The sequence below is a fragment of the Herpailurus yagouaroundi genome, unplaced genomic scaffold, assembly GCF_014898765.1.
Source record: "Herpailurus yagouaroundi ecotype Mexico unplaced genomic scaffold, PumYag 200, whole genome shotgun sequence".
NCBI classification, from domain to species: Eukaryota; Metazoa; Chordata; class Mammalia; order Carnivora; family Felidae; genus Herpailurus; species Herpailurus yagouaroundi.
The window spans coordinates 3,814,785-3,835,833 of record NW_024412431.1 but is presented as its reverse complement, the minus strand read 5'-3'; the positions used below and the strand labels follow the sequence as shown (position 1 = coordinate 3,835,833).

Below are 21,049 nucleotides of genomic sequence, written 5' to 3'. Positions count from 1 at the left end.
TAAACATTAAAAAAATTAAAATAGGGGTGCCTGGGTGGCGCAGTCGGTTAAGCGTCCGACTTCAGCCAGGTCACGATCTCGCGGTCCATGAGTTCGAGCCCCGCGTCGGGCTCTGGGCTGATGGCTCAGAGCCTGGACCCTGTTTCTGAATCTGTGTCTCCCTCTCTCTCTGCCCCTCCCCCGTTCATGCTCTGTCTCTCTCTGTCCCAAAAAAATAAATAAACGTTAAAAAAATTTTTTTAAATTAAAATAAGCACTTTTTAAATTAAAAAAAGAGTTTTGCAATCCAATCTCTTCAGCATATTAATACTTTCCAAGAACGTCCCATGTTTACATAACTTTTTCTTGTTTCTTGTTATATCAGTTAAAACAGTAACCGAATTACCTTATGGGGTATTCTAGCCTTTTATATATCAAAGTTCTCTAAGTATACATTCAAACAATGACCTAAGAATAAATGTTCTTTCAGTGTAAAACGTACACCTGAGAATTTAGTCAATGCCTCTTACAACTGTGGCTGGTCTTTCAAAGAGTCCCTGCCCCCAGCTGAGACTGGGGCTCCAATTTTCCATCCCAGCCAATAGGCTTGGAAGGCAATAGGCTTTTTAAACTATGAAATAAGGATGGGGAAGCATCGGGTGGAAGCCCCAACGCTGTCAATAGGCAACGATCAAAATGGAGCCAGGTGACTTTTAAGGGTCTGTACTTGCAAAGAAGGGTCACAGTTCCCGGAGCGGCTCCCAGCAGCTGGCGTTCCACGGACCCCTTACCTCTGGCCTGGTGTCACTCCGGAGGAATGGGTGGGCCTTGCAACCTGTCCAATCAGGGGAGACGTCAGGGCAAGGGGGTGGGGCGACGCTCCGCAGGCGCGCCGCGGGAGGCTTCTGGCTCCCGCCATTGTTTGGATCGCGGTCGCCTACGCTGCGGTCCTCCACGTCGCTGTGCCTCGGGTTCTGTCTTGCTGAGCCCTGGACCTTCCTCGGAAATCGTAGGTAGGACGCCGGGAGACACAGGAAAGCTAGAAATGGTGAGTGGGCAGGCCCGGGCTTCCGGAGAGGGGGGCGGAGTGCTGGGTAGAACTGGCCGGAGCTGGCCGTGGCGTGAACTGGCCTCCTCGCGGACGACTCTGAAGTGTGCGCACCCGTTGGTGGCGCCGCTCGGACCTCAGTCCCGTCCGCGCGTGGCCAGGGGGCTGGGCCGGCCGCCGGCACCCCGACGACCTGTATGGTCCCTGTGCGCGGCAGCTTCGGCCTTCGAGCCTCCGGACAGCTCCGCGCCCGCAGCTCCGCGTCTCTCCAGATGGTGCGGTGACCGTGGTGACAGGGGGCAATCGTGACCGGCTCTCTGGTGTCCGTGCGCGGGAGATGCTAAGTATGGCCTTTGGGGTCTCCAATCCCTCCTTTCTCTTCAGAGGGGACCGGCTTTCTCCTGAGTTTTCCAAAATTTGGGGAAACCGTGAAATCCACGAGCCTGTCGCGGCACCGTCGCCCCCCCCCCCCGGCCGCCGCGCCCAGCCCTCCCTAGGGTTGGCATTCGTTGCCTAAATTAACTTCCAAATCCCTCCTGGCCCGCATCCCTCCTCCAGTTCACAGCGTCATTCGTTCTCTATGGTGCCTTTTAAACAGACCCGAGGGGCGCCTGGGTGGCTCAGTCGGTTGAGCGTCCGACTTCGGCTCAGGTCATGATCTCGCGGTCCGTGGGTTCGAGCCCCGCGTCGGGCTCTGTGCTGACAGCTCAGAACTTGGAGCCTGTTTCGGGTTCTCTGTCTCCCTCTTTCTCTGACCCTCCCCTGTTCATGCTCGCTCGCTCTCTCTCTCTCTCTCTCTCTCTCTGTCTCAAAAATAAATAAAATGTTTAAAAAAAAAAGTTTTAAACAGACCCGATACTTCATTTGTTGATCATTTTCCCGCTGTCAGTGGATGGCTCTTTTAAAAGGGTGTAGTTTTTTGTTCCTGGATATTTTACGGAATAGAAAAGTAGCGAATAACTGCCCGGTACAACATGGTATGAAATCCTTGTGCCTCTCCCCCCAGGATCTTTCCTGGGCACAGACATCCTATGGGAAGTCCTTTGGGTGGCGGTTCCTCTTTGAAACTTTACTGGGCGATGTGCCGACAGCACAGCCCCTCCCTCCCTTGGTTTGTCACATTTGAAACATTTCTTCAATTAATTTTAGTCTTGGGGCGCCTGGGTGGCTCAGTCGGTTAAGTGTCCGACTTTGGCTCAGGCCATGATCTCGCGGTCCGTGAGTTCGAGCCCCGCGTCGGGCTCTGTGCTGACCGCTCAGAGCCTGGAGCCTGCTGAGGATTCTGTGTCTCCCTCTCTCTCTGCCCCTCCCCCATACATGCTCTGTCTCTCTCTGTCTCAAAAATAAATAAACATTAAAAAAAATTAATTTTAGTCTCAAGTTTTTCAGTGAATAAAAACGTATTTAATCCATACAACGCGAAAAGCAGTTGTGAAGTATTTCCAAAGAGTCAAGAAAGGAGTGAATTTCAGAAAAAAACAAAACAAAACAAAACATTTCTGGGATTACATCTCAGGTATTAGTATTATTATTATTATTATTATTTTTTTTTTTTTTTTTACTTTTTCCGTCCCTTGAGTGTGCTACTAATATTCTGAGGTCTGTTCTTTGATTTGGATGAGTTGGGATGAATTTCCAAGGCTTAGACTTGCAGACCTGTGGTGTTCAACTATGATTCATAGCTTGTAAAACAGTTTGTTCTCATGGAAATAATTAACGTCTTGTTATTTTTTTAGTTTTTGTGAATGCGGTTCATACTTGGGAGGTTTCTTGTTGAGCCAGTTTATTAAGGGCCTTACAGTTTTTTTTTTTTTCCCTCTCCTTTCCACATAAACACTGGGTTTGAGTGATTTGCTGGATTGTTCCAACACTGGGTTGATGTCATTTAAAATATCTCTGGTGGTGCGAATAAATAAAAAATAAAATAAAATAATAAAATATCTCTGATCTCTGGTGGTGCAAAGCAATGCCAGTGGCAGGCAGAGGCTTCAGGATGGTCTGCCTAAGCGTTGGCCCCCCCCTTGAGGCTGCAAAAGGAAGTTCATGGTGCCCAGTTTTTCCTCCTGGAGCAGTACCTCCCCTGCGAGTGTGTGGGGCTTCCGGAGTTCATTCCCGTGGCTGCTCAGGTGTCCTTTCCACAGACTGACCCACCTCAGGACTTCTGTCTCCACCAGGAGAGTCTAGAATGGAAACTTTTTTTTTTTTTAAAGTAAGTGGGGCTTGAACTCATGAGCCCAAGCTCAAGAGACACCTGCTGTACCCACTGAGCCAAACAGGGGCCCCTAGAATGTGAAACCTCCCGAATGTGGCTTTCCTTCTATCCTATGGGAAGCAGGCTGCTCATAAGAGCTGATTCTGATCTTTCTTTCCTTTGGGTTCCTTTGCTGCTTGAACAGTACAGCCCTTTGGCTCTGGTTTCCTTTGGCACTTGGGCTCAGAAACTCTTAAGTTGATTGAGAGGTAACATGTGAGGAAAGCAAGAAAATTGTGGAACTAAGTAGAATCTGCTCTGTTTAGGCAAGAGAACCTCAACATGTGAGAGGCATTCAGTTAAGTTTTCTTAAGGTCATTTAAACATTTTTTTAATGTTATTTTTGAGGGATAGAAAAAGCACGCACGGGAGGGGCAGAGGATCTGAAGCGGGCTCTGCACTGACAGCAAAGAGCCTGACGCGGGGCTGGAACTCACGAACCGTGAGATCATGACCTGAGCTAAAGTTGGACACTTCACTGACTGAGCCACCCAGATGCTCCTGAAGGTCATCTTTCATTTTTGGATCAGTTAGTGAATGCACTTTTCCCGAAACAACATTGACATTTAACAGGCTAAAGCAAATGAATTTCTATTTCAATTGATGTGAGGAAAACTACCCAAAGTTTATGTAAATATTTGAAAATCCAGTGCATTGAAGGAGCTAAGCTCAAATTCCTAAAATATTGTAATATGCTACTTACTCCTGGAAAATACCCGGAGTGTGATACAGGGGGGAAGGACAGACTGATACTCTGTGTCCTTCCAGTTAGGCATTTGAAAGTTTTCATTTTGTATGGTTTACACTTTTGTAAACTTTAGTGTTTAGTTATATTGTCAAATGGTTTCCTGTGTATAAAAGTTAAAATGAAGTCAAGACTGTGAGTGTAATATACGTAAATTTCTCTATGTTTTTTAAGTAAATTTGTAAGATAGGGAAGTGTGACTTAAGAAAATCACTGTGAACAAATCCTAGTTCCTCCCAACACTGTGAAGCCCAGCCACCCCCAAATACACAGTTTTAATCATTTCTTGAGCCTCGTGTTAGGGTTTCTTTATACTCAACAAGCAATTGCGAATGCATATTTTTCTTAACCTATGTTTGTCCTTGTAATGAGCAGTCAGACCTTGCATTTTTGGATATTTTAGTGCTGACAGCTTAAGCCTCTCCCTGCCCTGTCCACTCCCACCTCCCTTGCTCCTTGTGCTCCCCGCTGGATGAGCTGATGAGAAAGCCTGGGTGGTCTCTCCTCTAGAACATGTAGGAGAGGGGCGCCTGGGTGGCGCAGTCGGTTAAGCGTCCGACTTCAGCCAGGTCACGATCTTGCGGTCCGTGAGTTCGAGCCCCGCGTCGGGCTCTGGGCTGATGGCTCAGAGCCTGGAGCCTGTTTCCGATTCTGTGTCTCCCTCTCTCTCTGCCCCTCCCCTGTTAATGCTCTGTCTCTCTCTGTCCCAAAAATAAATAAACGTTGAAAAAAAAAATTTTAGAACAGGTAGGAGATTCCAACCAGAAAAGCCCCCGCCTGTGTACAGAACTTTTGCCCCCGCCCGCTCCCCAACCCCAATGGACTCCTTACCCGGCCAGGCTCATTTCTGTTCTCCTGAAGCCATTTCAGAGCTGCCTTAACAGGCAGCCTTGCCCCGAGACCTCTGTTATGTGAGTCCTAAGCCTTTTCCGACTGTCTGGGTGTCTGTGTACAGTGTTGTTGGGGCTGCATCGCCATTCGCCTCAATTTCTGAACCACTTCTCGGCAGGTACCATAACAGTTGGCACCGTGAGCAGCGTGTCCACATGTGACCACCATTCCATGGGTCTGTCTTCTCTTGCTGTAAGTTGCTCCCTGATGGTGGCATGTACTGCCGGGGGCTGGTGAGCTCGTGCTGTGACCTGTGCTGTCCTGTGCTGCGTCGGTGACCCAGCAAGCCTCAGTTCTAGACTGAGCCAACCAGAGTTGGCAGTTGTGAGAATTTCTAGGCTTTTGGGAGCAGGACTGTCGGATTGGGGCCCTCCTTAAAGTGGTCCTGGGTCAATGTCTTTGCTGGTTTCTCTCCCTGTGTTAGAGTGAAGCTGTGACAGAGGCTGGGTTGGCCCCTGTATACCCTGTGGAAAGAGGTGGCCTCATTCAGCGTTTACTCCTGGGAGAGCAGACATTTGGAAAGAGAAAGAAGAAAGGGTGAAAGGCAGCCAGTAAGTGGTGGGCTGAGTCCACACTCCGAATACCAGATGGTTGAATGGGACCTTTGAGTACCTCTGCTGCTCCTGCCCCTGCCTCTTCTGCAAGAAATATCCTGACTCTGCGGATTTGAGAGGACAGCATCCATGGCACCCTTTGACACAGCAATGGAATTGGTTCAAAGCTGACTTAAGCTCCTTGTCCTTAAACCCATGAAAGCAACCAGTTATCATGGGGAAGGCTCCTAACCCTGATGGCACTGATTTGAGACTCTCAGGAGGAAACCGTTTATAAACACCAGGGTAGAAAGGCACCCCCTCTGCCAGAGTATATCCAGGGACAAAGAAAACAAAAGAGGGATGCTCGAGGAAGGGACTAATAGATAAAGTACTGAAACAAAGGACCACAATTTGACTGAATTGGAAATCCAAAATGTACAAAAAGAATTTATACAACAGAACAGGTAAGAATTCACTGCTTGGCTTTTCAGCCTCTATAACATAAGTTCTGGATCAATTTTGCTATCTAATGTAATGCACTAACTCAAGAACCTTTAAGCAGTCAGTCCATACTAGGTCTCAAATTATAGCTATACCTGGGATCCCACTCCCGTTTAAGCAGGGTACCCCTGATGGTCTCATGGCAGTCACTGAATAGGATATAGGGGATAAACAGCACAGCTGTTTCTTCTTGACCGTCAGAACTATGGTCTTGTCGAAATCCTCCATGGAGATAGCCCTGGTTGTTCTAAAAGAACCCAGAGTGATCTAGGAAGCTCCGAACCAATGATTCATAAATTAAAATTAAATAAAGCCATTGGCACTTATAAATTTATCTTGACAAAATGGGACCTCACGGACTGTGCCCTCTAAATTGAGTAGTTAATATGGCTCAACATAAATTGCTCAGGCCCTTGAAGGAATGAAACCACATATAAAACCTGTTTAGCGAGGGGCTGATTATTCCCAGTGCTTCTCCTTTGAACAGCTGAATTTGACCTATTCTTATCTGGAATGAATGAATGACACCTCACAGTGGATTACTGTAACCTTGTAAATGTGGTCATGCCCAACAGAGGTCTATATCCAGTCTCCAACTTTATGGAAATTACTGACTCAGCCAATCAACAACTGGGTAAACTTGCTGTCACAGATTTGGCTGGGTCTGTTCTGTTCAGTGTTTATCTCAAGAGCAGTTGCCTTCACTTTGAAGGGACATAATATACCTTTACTGGGTTATCCTCATGGATCTTCAACAGCTTTGCCTTCCCACACAATTGTAGGCAAGATCTGAACTGCATCCTTGTTTCTACAAGAACACAGGTGTCACGTTATATTAACGAACTCCTCCTCCTCCTCTGAGAACATACTAGACAGACAGATATTGAGAAAAGGAGCTAGCAAACTTTGGATGGGACATTGTCATGCATAAAATGTGAGGCCTGGTCAACCATGTTATTGTACCGGAAATTATTTGATCATCTGACACCTGCTCCTTCTCTAACATCATGAGGAAATAGCTGTTCTCCCTAGCAATACCCCAGACCTCAACGATGTTCTTTTGTTGTTCCGGAAGTAACATATTCCTTGTTTACAAATTTTACTTGAACCCATTTATGTTGTTATTTACAAATGGGCACCTGTACCTCAAAAGGCTGGAGGTTTTTCAAATTGCCGTTGAACTGGCACTCCTGGTCGTGCCCACAGAGACTTCTTCACTGTAGATGATTCATTGGCCTCCTTTCACACCTCCTGGAATTACCCATGATGGCCTTGGGAAAGGCCTGCTCTGTTACCAGCTTGAGACATTATGGGGCAAACCTTGGACCTATGAGATAGCCGCCTGCGGGAGGGGGTGACCTATTCTCTGCTCCATCTCTTGCAAGATGTCCTAGTACTGAAATAAGGCCCCTGGCCCCTGGCCTCCCCGAGGAGCTCCATAGGAGTACCTGAGTGAAAAGCAATGGTAGTCCGTAGACTTCAGGTATGACATCACCACATTTGTACATGGTGGAGCATAGGCAGAATTGCTCCTTTTTTTTTTTTTAATTAATTAATTAATTTAGAGAGAGCGAGAGAGAGAGAATCCCAAGTAGGCTCCGCACTGTCAGCACAGAGTCCAACATGGGGCTTGAACTCAGGAACCGTGAGATCATGACCAGGGCCGAAGCTGGACACTCAACCAACTGAGCCACCCAGGCGCCCCAGAGTTGTTGCTTTTTATGTCTTAATTGGGATGTCTCACTAATAACTGGACCCAGTGGTCATTACTACTGACCACACATCCAGTAGTCATTTTAGCACCAGGCAACAAGACATTATCTTCATCTGTTGACTAGTCTTGAGTGATTCTCTGAGTTGCCCCTTTGAGGTGAAAAGATTCTAGGAATCTTATGCCTCCCCCATCCCCAGTGTAAATCAAAGTAACACTTGTCCCTACATATACTAAGGCCAGAATACAAGACCTTGCCAGGACACTTATCTAGGTCTGAGTCAAGATGCTACTGACAGTAACAAAGACAGTCATTTCATTTCTCAAAGTATACTGTGCTGGGTGCTCTAACAAGGCATTCAGTGGAAGTTGTTTCTCCTCCCTTCCAAGTCTCGGTGCAGGCTTCATAGAGCACCGTAATGGCTTACTGAAATAAGTTGAAATTCATTCAATGAGAGATGGTCTATGCTTCTCATGGATCAGTTATCAGGTGTGAATATTAATGTGTCTGTCTTTTTCTTTTCCTAGTAGACTTTTTTAACTTTAAGAGAATTTTAACAGAAAATTTAATCAGAAAATACAGAGGCTTCCCACATAATCCCTCTGCCTTGACAAGGTTTTTCCTATATTTTATATCTTGTATTGTTGTAATACCCTTGTTCCATTTGTTGAACCAACTTTGATGCATGAAAGTCCTTATTTTACAATTAAGGTTGACGCTGTGTCATATAGTCTCAGGTCTTTAGCTAATGTGAAATAATGATGTGTCTCCATCATTTCTGTATCATATAGAATACTTTCACTCTTCTGAAAATCTCCTATTCCCTATCTCATCATTCCTCCCTCCCTCCCACCCCATATCCTGGTAACCAGAGACCTTTTAATGACTTTTAATTTTCTCTTTTCTGAAATGTCATTCCCTTGGAATCATTCAGTGTGTAGCCTTGTCATATGGTTTTCCTGCACTTAGAAATATGACTTAAGGGGCGTCTGGGTGGCTCAGTCGGTTAAGCGTCCAGCTTCAGCCCAGGTCATGATCTCACAGTTCGTGGGTTTGAGCCTCACATCGGGCTCTGTGCTAACAGAACAGAGCCTGGAGCCTGCTTCAGAGTCTGTGTCTCCCTCTCTGCCCCTCCCCTGCTCATGCTCTGTCTCTGTCTCTCTCTCAAAACTGAATAAACTTAAAAAAAAAAAAAAAAGAAATATGATTTAAAATTTTCCTCATGTCTTTTGGCTTGATGAGCTCATTTCTTTCATCACTGAAGAAGATTTCATCCTGTGGATGCACCAGTGATATTTTCTATCAGTTCACCTATTGAAATTATCTTGGGTCCATGTAAGTCATAACAAGTATGCATAAAGCTCCTATAAACATTTACATGTAGGGTTTTTATGAACCTCAGTTTTCAGCTCCTTTATGTATATTTGAAATGTATAATTGCTACATAGTCTGGTAAATGTGGCCTTAGTGTTAAGAAATTGCCTTTCTTCCAAAGTAGGTATATCATTTTCTGTTTCCACCAGCAATGAATGAGGTTACCTGTTGCTTTCCATTTTTCCAATTGTTTGGTGTTCTAAGTGTTTTTTTTTTTTTTAATGTTTATTTATTTTTGAGACAGAGAGAGACAGAGCATGAACGGGGGAGGGTCAGAGAGAGAGGGAGACAGAATCCGAAGCAGGCTCCAGGCTCTGAGCCGTCAGCACAGAGCCCGACGCGGGGTTCGAACTCACGGAACGTGAGATCATGACCTGAGCCGAAGTTGGATGCTCAACCGACTGAGCCACCCAGGGGCCCCAGCTCTAAGTGTTTTTAATGTTAGTGTTTGATGCCAGTCCCTTATCAGATAAGTGACTTCCAAAGATTTTCTGCCAGATTATTGCTTGTGTTTTCATTCTGTTAACTTGTTTCACTAAGTAGCTTTTCATTGTAATGAAGTCCAAGGTATTTTCTTCTTTCTTAAATGTTGCTTTTTTTTCTTATTTATTTATTTATTTATTTATTTATTTATTTATTTATTTATTTTTGGGACAGAGAGAGACAGAGCATGAACGGGGGAGGGGCAGAGAGAGAGGGAGACACAGAATCAGAAACAGGCTCCAGGCTCCGAGCCATCAGCCCAGAGCCTGACGCGGGGCTCGAACTCCCGGACCGCGAGATCGTGACCTGGCTAAAGTCCGACGCTTAACCGACTGCGCCACCCAGGCGCCCCTTTTTTTTCTTTTTTAAATAATCTCTACACCCAACACGAGGCTCAAACTCACTACCCTGAGATCAACAGTTGCATACTCCACCGACTAAGCCAGCCAGGTGCCCCTGCTCTTGTTTTCTTAAAAATTAATCACCAAATTGGGGCGCCTGGGTGGCGCAGTCGGTTAAGCGTCCGACTTCAGCCAGGTCACGATCTCGCGGTCCATGAGTTTGAGCCCCGCGTCGGGCTCTGGGCTGATGGCTCAGAGCCTGGAGCCTATTTCCGATTCTGTGTCTCCCTCTCTCTCTGCCCCTCGTCCGTTCATGCTCTGTCTCTCTCTGTCCCCCCCCCCAAAAAAAAAAATTAATCACCAAATACTACATCACCAGGATTTTCTATCTTAATCTTTTAGGAGTGTTAAAATTCTACAATATACCCTAAAACCTGTGATCAAATTTGAGTTAATTTTTGTGAAAGGTGTACAGTTTGTAGATTTGTTTTTTTTGTATGCACATGTCCAGTTTTTTTTGACATTATTTGTTGAAAAGACTGTTTCCCATGGAGTTAACTTTGGTTCTTTGTCAAAGATGTGCTCACTGTATTTGTGTAGATCTACAGAAAAGCAGTTGCCTTTTCTATACTAACTTTTTATCTTTTAGTTTTTCTCTTCTCAGTTCATGGGGTTTTCTTTGTTATTTGGAATTTTTTGACATTTTCTCAATTGACAATCTTGTCATATGACACAAAGACAGTTTTATTTCTTGCTTCTCCAAATGTATGCCTATTATTTTTTGTTATTTACCTTTTATTCCCCTTGTCTGAATGCATTAGCTAAGAATTCCAGTACAAGATTGTCTAAGTGTAGTGAGAGAGGACATTCTTGCCTTTGTTCTGAGGTTACCGGAAAGCATGTAGTTCTTTTAAGGTGGTACACTTATATATATATTTTTTTAATTTTTTTAATGTTTATTTATTTTTGAGACAGAGACAGAGCATGAATGGAGGAGGGTCAGAGAGAGAGGGAGACACAGAATCCGAAACAGGCTCCAGGCTCTGAGCTGTCAGCACAGAGCCCGATGCGGGGCTCGAACTCCCGGACTGCGAGATCATGACCTGAGCCAAAGTCGGACGCTCAACCGACTGAGCCACCCAGGCGCCCCGGTGGTACACTTATGTTAAACAAGACCCCAGTTGATGTAGAGGCACATGGGGTCAATGGGGAAACATTCTCTTACCTCAGGGATTTGCTCTCAGTCTTTCAGTGAGCCTTTGTCCCTGGGCTTGACTTACTGTGATACAATGAAAAAGATGTGTGGTAAGTGTCCTCGGTTCCTAGCAAAAGCTCTTGAAGCCCTTGAGATTACTTGAGTGTTAATGGTGAAAGAATGTGTGTGTTTTTACATTTTTTTCTAATGTTTATTTTTGAGAGAGAGATAGACAGTGTGTGAGCCACGAAGGGGCACAGAGAGAGAGAGAAACACAGAATCCAACTCAGGCTCCAGGCTCTGAGCTGTCAGCACAGAGCCCGACACAGGGCTCGAACCCACAAACTGTGAGGTCATGACCTGAGACGAAGTCTGGCGCTCAACTGACTGAGCCACCCAGGCGCCCCAGAATGTGTTTTGTTTAGTGAGGTTTTATGGTAGGGTTTTGGACACCTGAAATAGCCAACTTTGATTAAAACTTTAGAAAGTTGGGCTGCGGGTCCCAGCTTCTGGGTATAAGATAGGGGCTAGAGGCTGAGTTAATTACCAGTGTCCAGTGATTTAATAAATTGAATCCATGTAATGAAACCTCCATCAAAATTCTTAAAGACAGGATTCTGACGGTTTCTGTGTTGGTGAATCAATCCAGGTGCTGGAAGGTTGGCATGTCCATAGTGGGGGTGGGTGCTTTGGATGCCCCACCCCCCATCTCCGTTCCCCTTACCATTGCCTTAACTTGTCCTATGTATTGCACCTTTTGCCTGTTCCTTATTTGTATGATTTATAGTAAACTGGTAATGGTAAATAAAGCATTTTGCTAAGCTCCTCAAAATCATTTCAGTAAATTACCAAACAGGGCAGAGTGTGGAGGGAATCTGTGAATTTGTAGTTTCCTGTAGAAATAGTAAACTGGGCTCCTCATTTATAGCTTGTATCTCAAATAGGGGCAGTGTGTGGGACTGCTTTTTAAACTATGAGTCTGACTTAAACTCTGGGTAGTTTGTGTTAGAATTGGACACCTTTTTAGTGACATAGAATTGGAGAAGTGGCTTTGGAACAGGTACCACATATTTGGTATCAGGAGTGAGAGAACCCTATCATCTGCCCCACCTTTGGAGCAGAAAGGAAAGAAATACCTTTGTCCCCCCCGGTCACTTAGGCTCTGGGAGTCATATGGAACTTCTTATAAATTGAGTACAGGTCTTCAGGGGTCTGTCTCATCCATCCTATGTACATATATGGGATTATTTAGGACTCGGTGGCCTTTGAGGATGTGACTGTGAAGTTCACCATGGAGGAGTGGGCCCTCCTGGATCCATCCCAGAAGAAACTCTACAGAGATGTGATGCAGGAAACCTTCAGGAACCTGGCCTCAATAGGTAGGGACGACGACATTTCTTGCTTACTAAGTCAATTAGAGATCCAGTGTAACTTGCTCCTCAGTGCTATTTTAAGAGAAAAAATGGAAAGGGAATGTTTTGTTAATAAACCTGCCATGATCATAACTTATCATGGACCTAGAATCTAGCAATTCTATAAATTTTTATAATTTATAATGCTTTTTCCTAGTATGTATTTCAGAAGAAAAATGGGAAGTCTATGACAGCGAAGATCGGGATGAGAATCATGGGACACATCTAATGTGAGTAGCATTCACGTGGGAAAACAAGAGAATCTAGAGAGATGTGATGAAATTTTATTTTTAAGTTTTATTTATTTACATGATCGCTACACCCAGTGTGGGGCTCGAACTCGTGACCCCAAGATCAGGAGTCAGATGCTCTACCAACTAAGCCAGCCAGGTGCCCCCGTAAAATTTTAAAACCAAACAAATAAATTAGCCTGGATTTATTTAAATCCATTGATCCATAGGCTATTTTCATCAGTAGTTTTTTCCCACATGTGGCCAAGATGTACAGGTTTCGAAAGATGGTATGCCTGGAAACAGCGTATAGAAATACCATTTATGAGTATTACTGTTTTGATAACAGCTAAGGTGGAGCCCTGTTGCAGAGCTTTTGGTATGTTCGCTTTCAAACAATCAAAATCTGCAGAAAACCTACATTTTCCTTGATGGTAACAAGTCACTGTCATAGTTATTAATAAACATAAGCTCATTAATAACCAAGCTATTAGTAATATGCTTCTCGTTTTTTACAGCAGTCAAATGGTAGGAAGACTCTGTAAATGTAAAGAATGTAGCCAGTATGAAGGAATCTTCGGCCAGATTCCAAATCAGAATCCGAAGAAGAGAACTCCTACTGGAATAAAACTAGGTAAATGGCCTTTGTGCGGACAGGTGTTCATGCATCATTCATCTTTGAACAAGCACCTGAGATCTCACGCTGGACACAAACTATATGAGTATCAAGAAGGTGAAGAGAAGCCTTATAAATGCAAGCGTTGTGGGAAATCCTTCAAGCATCGCCAATCCATTCGAATGCACGAGAGGTCGCACGCTGGACAGAGACCCTATGAATGCAAGCACTGTGGGAAAGCTTTCATTTGTCGCAATTACTTTCAAATTCATCAAAGGGCACACAGTGGGGAAAAGCCCTACAAATGTACAGAATGCGGTAAAACCTTTAGTTATTCAAGTAACTTACGTAAACACGAAAGGACTCATATCGGAGAGAAATCTAGTGAATGTAAGCAATGTGGTAAAGCTTTCAGTTGTGTCAGGTCCTTTCGAATACACGAAAGGATACACAGTGCAAAAAAGCCCAAGGAATGTACAAAATGTGGTAAAACCTTCAGTTACTCAAGTAATTTACATAAGCATGAGAGAAGTCATAATGGGGAGAAACTCTATGAACGTAAAGAAGGTGGGAGAGCCTTGCATTCTCTCACCAAATTTCGAAGACCCGTGATCGAGCACAATGGAGATGGGCTTTATAAATGTAAGGAGTGTGGGAAAGCCTTCAGGTGTCCCAAAAACTGTCGTAGTCATGAAATGACACACAGTGGAGTAAAGCCGTATGAATGTAAGGAATGTGGTAAAGCTTTCAGCTCTCCCAGGTCCCTTGGAAAACACAGAAGAATTCATACTGCCACGAAGCCTCACGAATGTAAGGAATGTGGTAAGGCTTTTCGTTATCCCAGTTCCCTTCGAAATCACGAAAGAATTCATACGGGGGAGAAACCTTATAAGTGTAAGGAATGTGGGAAAGCTTTTAGTTGTCCCAATTATTTTCGAATTCATGAAAGAACTCACACTGGAGTAAAACCATATGAATGTAAGCAGTGTGGAAGAGCTTTCAGTTGTCCCCAGTCCTTTCGGATACACGAAAAGACGCATAGCGCAGAAAAGCCCTATGAATGTGCAGAATGTGGTAAAGTCTTCAGGTACTCCAGTAACTTACGCAAACACGAGAGATCTCATACTGATGATAAACGCTACGAATGTAAACTATGTGGTAAGGCCTTCAGCAGTCACTATTATGTTCAAAAACATGAACGAACTCACACTGGAGAAAAGCCCTATGAATGTAAGGAATGTGGGAAAGGCTTCATTTTTCGCTCAGGTGTTCGATCGCACATGGTAATCCACACTGGAGATGGGCCTTATAAATGTAAGAAATGTAAAAAAGCATTTATTTCTCCCAGTTCGTTACGAACACATGAAAGAACTCACACTGGAGAGAAACCTTATCAATGTAAAACTTGTAGTAAAACCTTCAGTCTTACAAATTCCTTACGAAATCATGAAAGAACTCATACATGAGAGAAATGTATGTGGTAAAGCTTTTTCCTATTTTCCTATGAACATAAGGAATGTGAGAATGCAAAAGATTTGTTGCATAATCTCTCATGGACACGTAAGAATGCACACTGGAGAGGAATTGTAGAAATGTACAGAACGCAAGAAAGCCTTCAGTTGTCCTGTTTCCTTCAGAACTTACCAAAAGTCACGGTGGAGAGAATTCTATTGGTAATAAACAATGTGGGAAACCTTCACTTGCCCGCCATCACTAAACATCTCATTCCCCAGATTCATCCTGTATAACTAAAAAATAAAAACTTTGTAATTTTTGCAGATATTTTCAAGGTGGTATGAAAGTTATATGGGAAAGAAATCATACTCAAGTGATATGGGTAAGCTCTTTGAACCTTCATGTATAATACTTCTGAAAATTCACAACATGAAAGAAATGTTATAATCGTTATACTGTATGGTCTTTTTCAAGGATTCATTCTCTTGAGAGAGAGCATGCGCCCATGTGGTGGGGGAGGGGCAGAGGGAGAGGGAGAGAGAATTTTAAGGAGGCTACATGCCCAGCGTGGATGGATGTGGGGGTCGATCTCACAACCATGAGGTCATGACCTGAGTCAAAATCAAGTTGGATGCTTAACTAACTGAGCCACTCAGGCGCCCAAAGGATTCATTTGTAAAGTGATTCTCTGCACTGTGGATTTCTACTTACCTTTGAAAGCAGATATTGAAGTGAGATAATTAAGTAGGTACTCTTTAAGCAAGAGTTCCTAAGTTTAGTAAGTAATTTTTTTCCCGAGTAATATTATTGTGTTCTTATTTTGAGGTCTGTTGGATCCATGGGTTATTGAAGTGTATTTCTTTTTTTTTTTTTTTTAATTTTTTTTTCAACGTTTTTTATTTATTTTTGGGACAGAGAGAGACAGAGCATGAACGGGGGAGGGGCAGAGAGAGAGGGAGACACAGAATCGGAAACAGGCTCCAGGCTCTGAGCCATCAGCCCAGAGCCCGACGCGGGGCTCGAACTCATGGACCGCGAGATCGTGACCTGGCTGAAGTCGGACGCTTAACCGACTGCGCCACCCAGGCGCCCCTATTGAAGTGTATTTCTAATATGCAAGTAGGTTTAATTTTTATATGATTTTTAAGTTCTGTAAGGAGAGGAACATTGAAAAATAACACTTTCTTCCTTTTCCCTAGAGTCCTCCTGTGGGGCATGTACTCAATATGCTTTAGCATATTATAGAAATAATTTTCTATATTCTACATTTCTTTATTAACAGAGTTCCCCTTTCATTGACCTAAAGAGCTTCTTTCTGTTTTCCTTACCAACTTTCCTTTCCTTTCCTTTCCTTTCCTTACCAACTTACCATATAGTTGTCAATATGCAAAGTTCATCATACAGTCTCGTGAATTTGTCATCGCTTGTGGCTGGGATTTGGAGTATAGAGTTACATTAAGAATAAAGGTCTGTGTGAGGTAGAACAATAATAAATCTAGAGTTGGAGATGACCCCTCCTTGATGCTGTTAATGTCAAAGTCAGTAATGTGAAGTATGTTTTCCAGTATCTGTTGCATTTATGTATCCGTGTTAGAATTCACTAAACCCTAACCTACATGAAACTTGGAACACAGAAGTGAAATAGGGTTAGGCACGTTTTTCAGCCACCTGTATAGACGCAGGTAGAAGCATAGGGCTTCATGGGTACCTGCTTCCAGACTGTTTTCCTCATTCTTTTTTTTTTTTTCCCCCTGAGAATCAAGAATAATCTCAAAACCACCACCAAGTGCTTGACTTCCATTTGATCCCAGCAGTAGGCTTCTACAGTTGTGTCCAAAGTTCTACATCAGAGACCCGGCAGGGGTTAAAATTTCCAGCAAGCTCTCAGGTATCCACAAATTTAGGCTGTCGTGGTTGAGAATGTTCTCTGAAGTGCCACCCCCTTCTTTCCTACATTTTACTCATATAAGGTCTAATGTGTATAGTAAACACCCTTTTCTGTTAATACCACAGTTGACTGTGTGTGTGTGTGTGTTTCCCCTGTGACAGCTGTAGTGGGCCAGTCTGGCAAAACTACATGGCCTTGTGCAGTGACTGCTGAGGGCCAGTCCTTCCGTGTGAGAATCAGCACCTTCCTCCTATCAGGCAGATTCTTTCTGGGTGTGTCACGTAATTCATAGTTGAGCATAATCCCTCGATATATTGTTAGTCATCTTGGTATGTAATTGAAAATGTGTGCATTTCTTTGATGAATTCATTTATAGTTTTTTCTTAGAAATACTTGGTTAATTTTAACAGGCACTTGTATGCTAATATGTGGTATGATGCTGAGAGGATATATTGAAATGTCTTACTGTTTATTTAAAGAAACTTTGTTTTTAATTTATTTTGAGAGAGAAACAGAGCATGAGTGGGGGAGGGGCAGAGAGAGAGGGAGACACCGAATCTGAAACAGGCCTCAGGCTCTCGGCTCTCAGCACAGAGCCCCACATGGGCTCAACCCACGAACCACGAGATTGTGACCTGAGCCGAAGTCAGACGCTTAACTGAGCCACCCAGGCTCAGTTAATTTTCTTCACTTAATCGTTATATATTATAAGTCAATATTATTGAGGCGCCTGGGTGGCTCAGTCGGTTAGGTGTCCAACTACGGCCCAGGTCATGATCTCACAGTTCATGAGCTCGAGCCCCGCGTCGGGCTCTGTGCTGACAGCTCAGAGCCTGGAGCCTGCTTCGGATTCTGTGTCTCCCTCTCTCTCTGCCCCTCCCCTGCTCATGCTCGCACTCTGTCTCTGTCAAAAATAAATTAAAAAATGGGGCGCCTGGGTGGCTCAGTCGGTTAAGCATCCGACTTTGGCTCAGGTCATGATCTCACGGTTCATGAGTAAAAGCCCCGCATCGGGCTCTGTGCTGACAGCTCGGAGCTTGGAGCCTGTTTCAGATTCTGTGTCTCCCTCTCCCTCTCTCTGCCCCTCCCCCACTCATACTCAGTCTTTCTCTGTTCCTCTCAAAAATAAATAAACATTAAAAAAAAATTTAAAAAAAAATTAATTAAAAAAAAATTTTTTTTTAAGTCAGTATTATTGTGTGCATATAAATTTGAGTATTTTTTTCCTTAGGAAAATATTTAAAAATTCTTTTATACTTGGAATTTTTGTGATAAAACTAGTTTTTCATTTGTTCATAAAACCACAAACTTACGTCGTTTTCAGTTGCATTTTGCCCAAGACCACTAGTATCGCATCTATAGTCAAAGACAAGAGTATGTGAAATCTAGAAATAAGTATGACCATAAGCCATAAATAACCGTGCTGTGTAACAACAGTATCAGCACACTTGATTAAAAGGAATTCTCATTGGAATTTGATTTGTGGTAGATTATTTGATTGCTGTTTAAGAAAGGAAGACATTTTTCTGTATTGGGGCTTTGAGAGAATGAACTTAATTCAATCATAAATAATCACAGTAATTCTTTTTTTTTTTTTTTAATATTTTATTTTATTTTTTTTTCAACGTTTTTATTTATTTTTGGGACAGAGAGAGACAGAGCATGAACGGGGGAGGGGCAGAGAGAGAGGGAGACACAGAATCGGAAACAGGCTCCAGGCTCCGAGCCATCAGCCCAGAGCCCGACGCGGGGCTCGAACTCACGGACCGCGAGATGGTGACCTGGCTGAAGCCGGACGCTTAACCGACTGCGCCACCCAGGCGCCCCATTAATCACAGTAATTCTTACATAGAAGGCAGAAAGAATGGCTTGATGGTAAACCTAATTTGTAAGAAGCAGAAATCATATTAGTGAATAGAAGGTCATTTTGGTTATTTCTTTGGGATCTGTTCTCTATTGTCATGTTAGGGATTTGGTTATAGAATACTTTTGTTTTATCTTGATTGAAAATGGTTACAAGGTATCTGTGTCTGATGATGGACATATGAGATACTTTTCAACGGTCTAGGCCTTGCATGGAGTACTAGGCCAGCTCTCAGTCATCTGGAACACCTTACCTTTCTTGTTATTTAAATACTGAAATAGGGGCGCCTGGGTGGCGCAGTCGGTTAAGCGTCCGACTTCAACCAGGTCACGATCTCATGGTCCGTGAGTTCGAGCCCCGCGTCGGGCTCTGGGCTGATGGCTCAGAGCCTGGAGCCTGTTTCCGTTTCTGTGTCTCCCTCTCTCTCTGCCCCTCGCCCGTTCATGCTCTGTCTCTCTCTGCCCCAAAAATAAATAAACGTTGAAAAAAAAAATTTTAATACTGAAATATTCCCTACAGTGTATTTGGACACTTCTGTAAACTACCTCACTTAAAGTATATATATTTCAAATCACATACTCTTTAGCAAAATATGTAAGACTTATTATTTCTTTTAGGAGCAATGCTTACAAATTTAGGGAAATTGTCGAAGAACACAAACTCCAAAAGTGACAGTCAAGATCCCTCTTCCAGTGAAGCCCTTCTTTTTTTTTTTCTAATGTTTATTCATTTTTGAGAGACAGGGCGTGAGCCGGGGAGGTGCAGAGAGAGAGAGGGAGATACAGAATCCGAAGCAGGCTCCAGGCGCTGAGCTGTCAGCACAGAGCCCAACGTGGGGCTCGAACCCACGAACTGTAAGATCATGACCTGAGCCGAAGTCAGATGCCTAACCGAGCCACCCAGGCGCCCCTCGGTGAAGCCCTTCTTGCTCAGAGACAATGCTCTTGATGTTCATTTTTCAACACTATGTCAGGAAGTGTAGGCTGAAAATACAATTTAGCACAAATATTTAAGCCACTCTAGGCCATAGGTAACAGGCATGAAAGAAACAAGTTCCTATGTTCTTGGTGCTTATGTTTTTGTGAGACAAGAAGATGGTTAGCTGAGAAAGCTTTGGTTTTTAATTAGAAAATAAATGTTCTGAAGGAAAAGAAATGAAGGCCCATGACAAGAAGGTAGGGAGTGGGTTGTATGTCTTCTCTATGGAGGGTAGGGGCCACAATGAGTGAGAATGTGATCGTTTTACCACCATCTAACACATCCTAAATATGGAGCAGCTGCTGGTGTGTGGATGGAAGTAATGGCCAATAACACCAGAAGTCCCGCACTCCTGGGATGAAGGGCAGGGATTCCCCACACAGGAAAGATCTAGACCAGTTTCATCTTTGTTTTGGCCCTGGTTATAAGTTGTAGGGCATGTGCTATTTAATTATGAGCACACTCATGGGACTGACCATTATGTTTATGTTTATTTACGTTTCTATTTGACATCAGATGACAGGAATTGAAACTCCCTTAATGATTTGGCACGTATTTTCTGGCTGATCAGACTGAGTGGCACACTTTGCCCCATGCCAAGTTCCAGTCTGAGGAGGTTCTGTCATCTGCGGAGCTATAGCCCATCATGAGTTTTCCTGTGAGTAGAGTGATAGGGGAACTGTATCATTTCATTGTTTTTTGTTTAGTTTTTATTTATTTTTTTAACATTTATTCATTTTTGAGAGACAGAGATCGAGCGTGAATAAGGGAGGGGGGGAGAGAGAGAGAGACAGAAGGAGACACAGAATCCGAAGCAGGCTCCAGGCTCTGAGCTGTCAGCACAGAGCCCAACGTGGGGCTGGAACCCACAAACTGCGAGATCATGACCTAAGCTGAAGTCGAACGCTTAACCCACTGAACCATCTAGGCACCCCTCGTTGTTAAAGTTTACTTAAAGTAATCTCTACACCCAACATGGGGCTCAAACTCACAACCCTGAGATCAAGAGTCGCTTGTTCTTCTGACTCGGCCACCCAAGTGCCTTGAGCTGTATCATTTTAAGTAGCATCCCAAGGTAGTGGCAAAGGAGGTATATTTGACCTCCTCAAAGTGGGGATTTTCTGTGCCTTTTTATAAAGATAGTATCTTGATGGTTTTTGTTTAAGGGTGTACAAGGCCACTTTCGTTATTATTGTCACGGATCACTTCTGTCTGTTTACACTTCCAGGAGATATCATGGAAGACCAGGTAAAAAGCGTCAGCTTTTCTTTCATAAAACAGCTAAGGAAATCCGTATCTGGTTTCTTTTTTCTTCGGTGGCAATTTTTTTTCTTAGTATTGTAGGGATGATGTAATTTTATTAGTAGTCCTACCTCATTTGATCTCTGACCTCATTATTCCTTCCATCACACAAGCAGGGGATCTTACTCCAATTCACATAGCTCATAATAGTGGAATCTCTCCGTTTTGAAGGCATACTACGTGCCCTGGGCAGTGTCAGAAGCTTTAAACTCGAGAGAGCACGGCAAAATGTATACGATTGTGCACTT

General features: G+C 43.7%; 1 protein-coding gene across 7 annotated transcripts; it reads left to right on the top strand.

Annotated features, from left to right (window-relative positions):
- Positions 1 to 687: 687 nt before the first annotated feature.
- Positions 688 to 20,792, top strand: LOC121014021 (zinc finger protein 709-like). 7 transcript variants are annotated; one of them, XR_005783018.1, is made up of 7 exons: positions 693 to 1,027; positions 12,309 to 12,435; positions 12,626 to 12,698; positions 13,217 to 14,124; positions 15,094 to 15,151; positions 20,016 to 20,157; positions 20,666 to 20,792. XR_005783018.1 is itself a non-coding variant. In XM_040449992.1 (6 exons), the coding sequence occupies exons 1-5, from the start codon at positions 797 to 799 to the stop codon at positions 15,111 to 15,113; spliced, it is 1,359 nt and encodes a 452-aa protein (XP_040305926.1). In that variant the 5' UTR covers positions 693 to 796; the 3' UTR covers positions 15,114 to 15,151; positions 20,016 to 20,284. The 7 variants fall into 7 exon arrangements, 6 of the variants coding, with proteins under 6 accessions (XP_040305922.1, XP_040305921.1, XP_040305926.1 ...); XM_040449992.1 differs by lacking the exon at positions 20,666 to 20,792 and having other exon boundaries at positions 20,016 to 20,284; XM_040449993.1 differs by lacking the exons at positions 20,016 to 20,157; positions 20,666 to 20,792 and having other exon boundaries at positions 15,094 to 15,227.
- Positions 20,793 to 21,049: the final 257 nt, after the last annotated feature.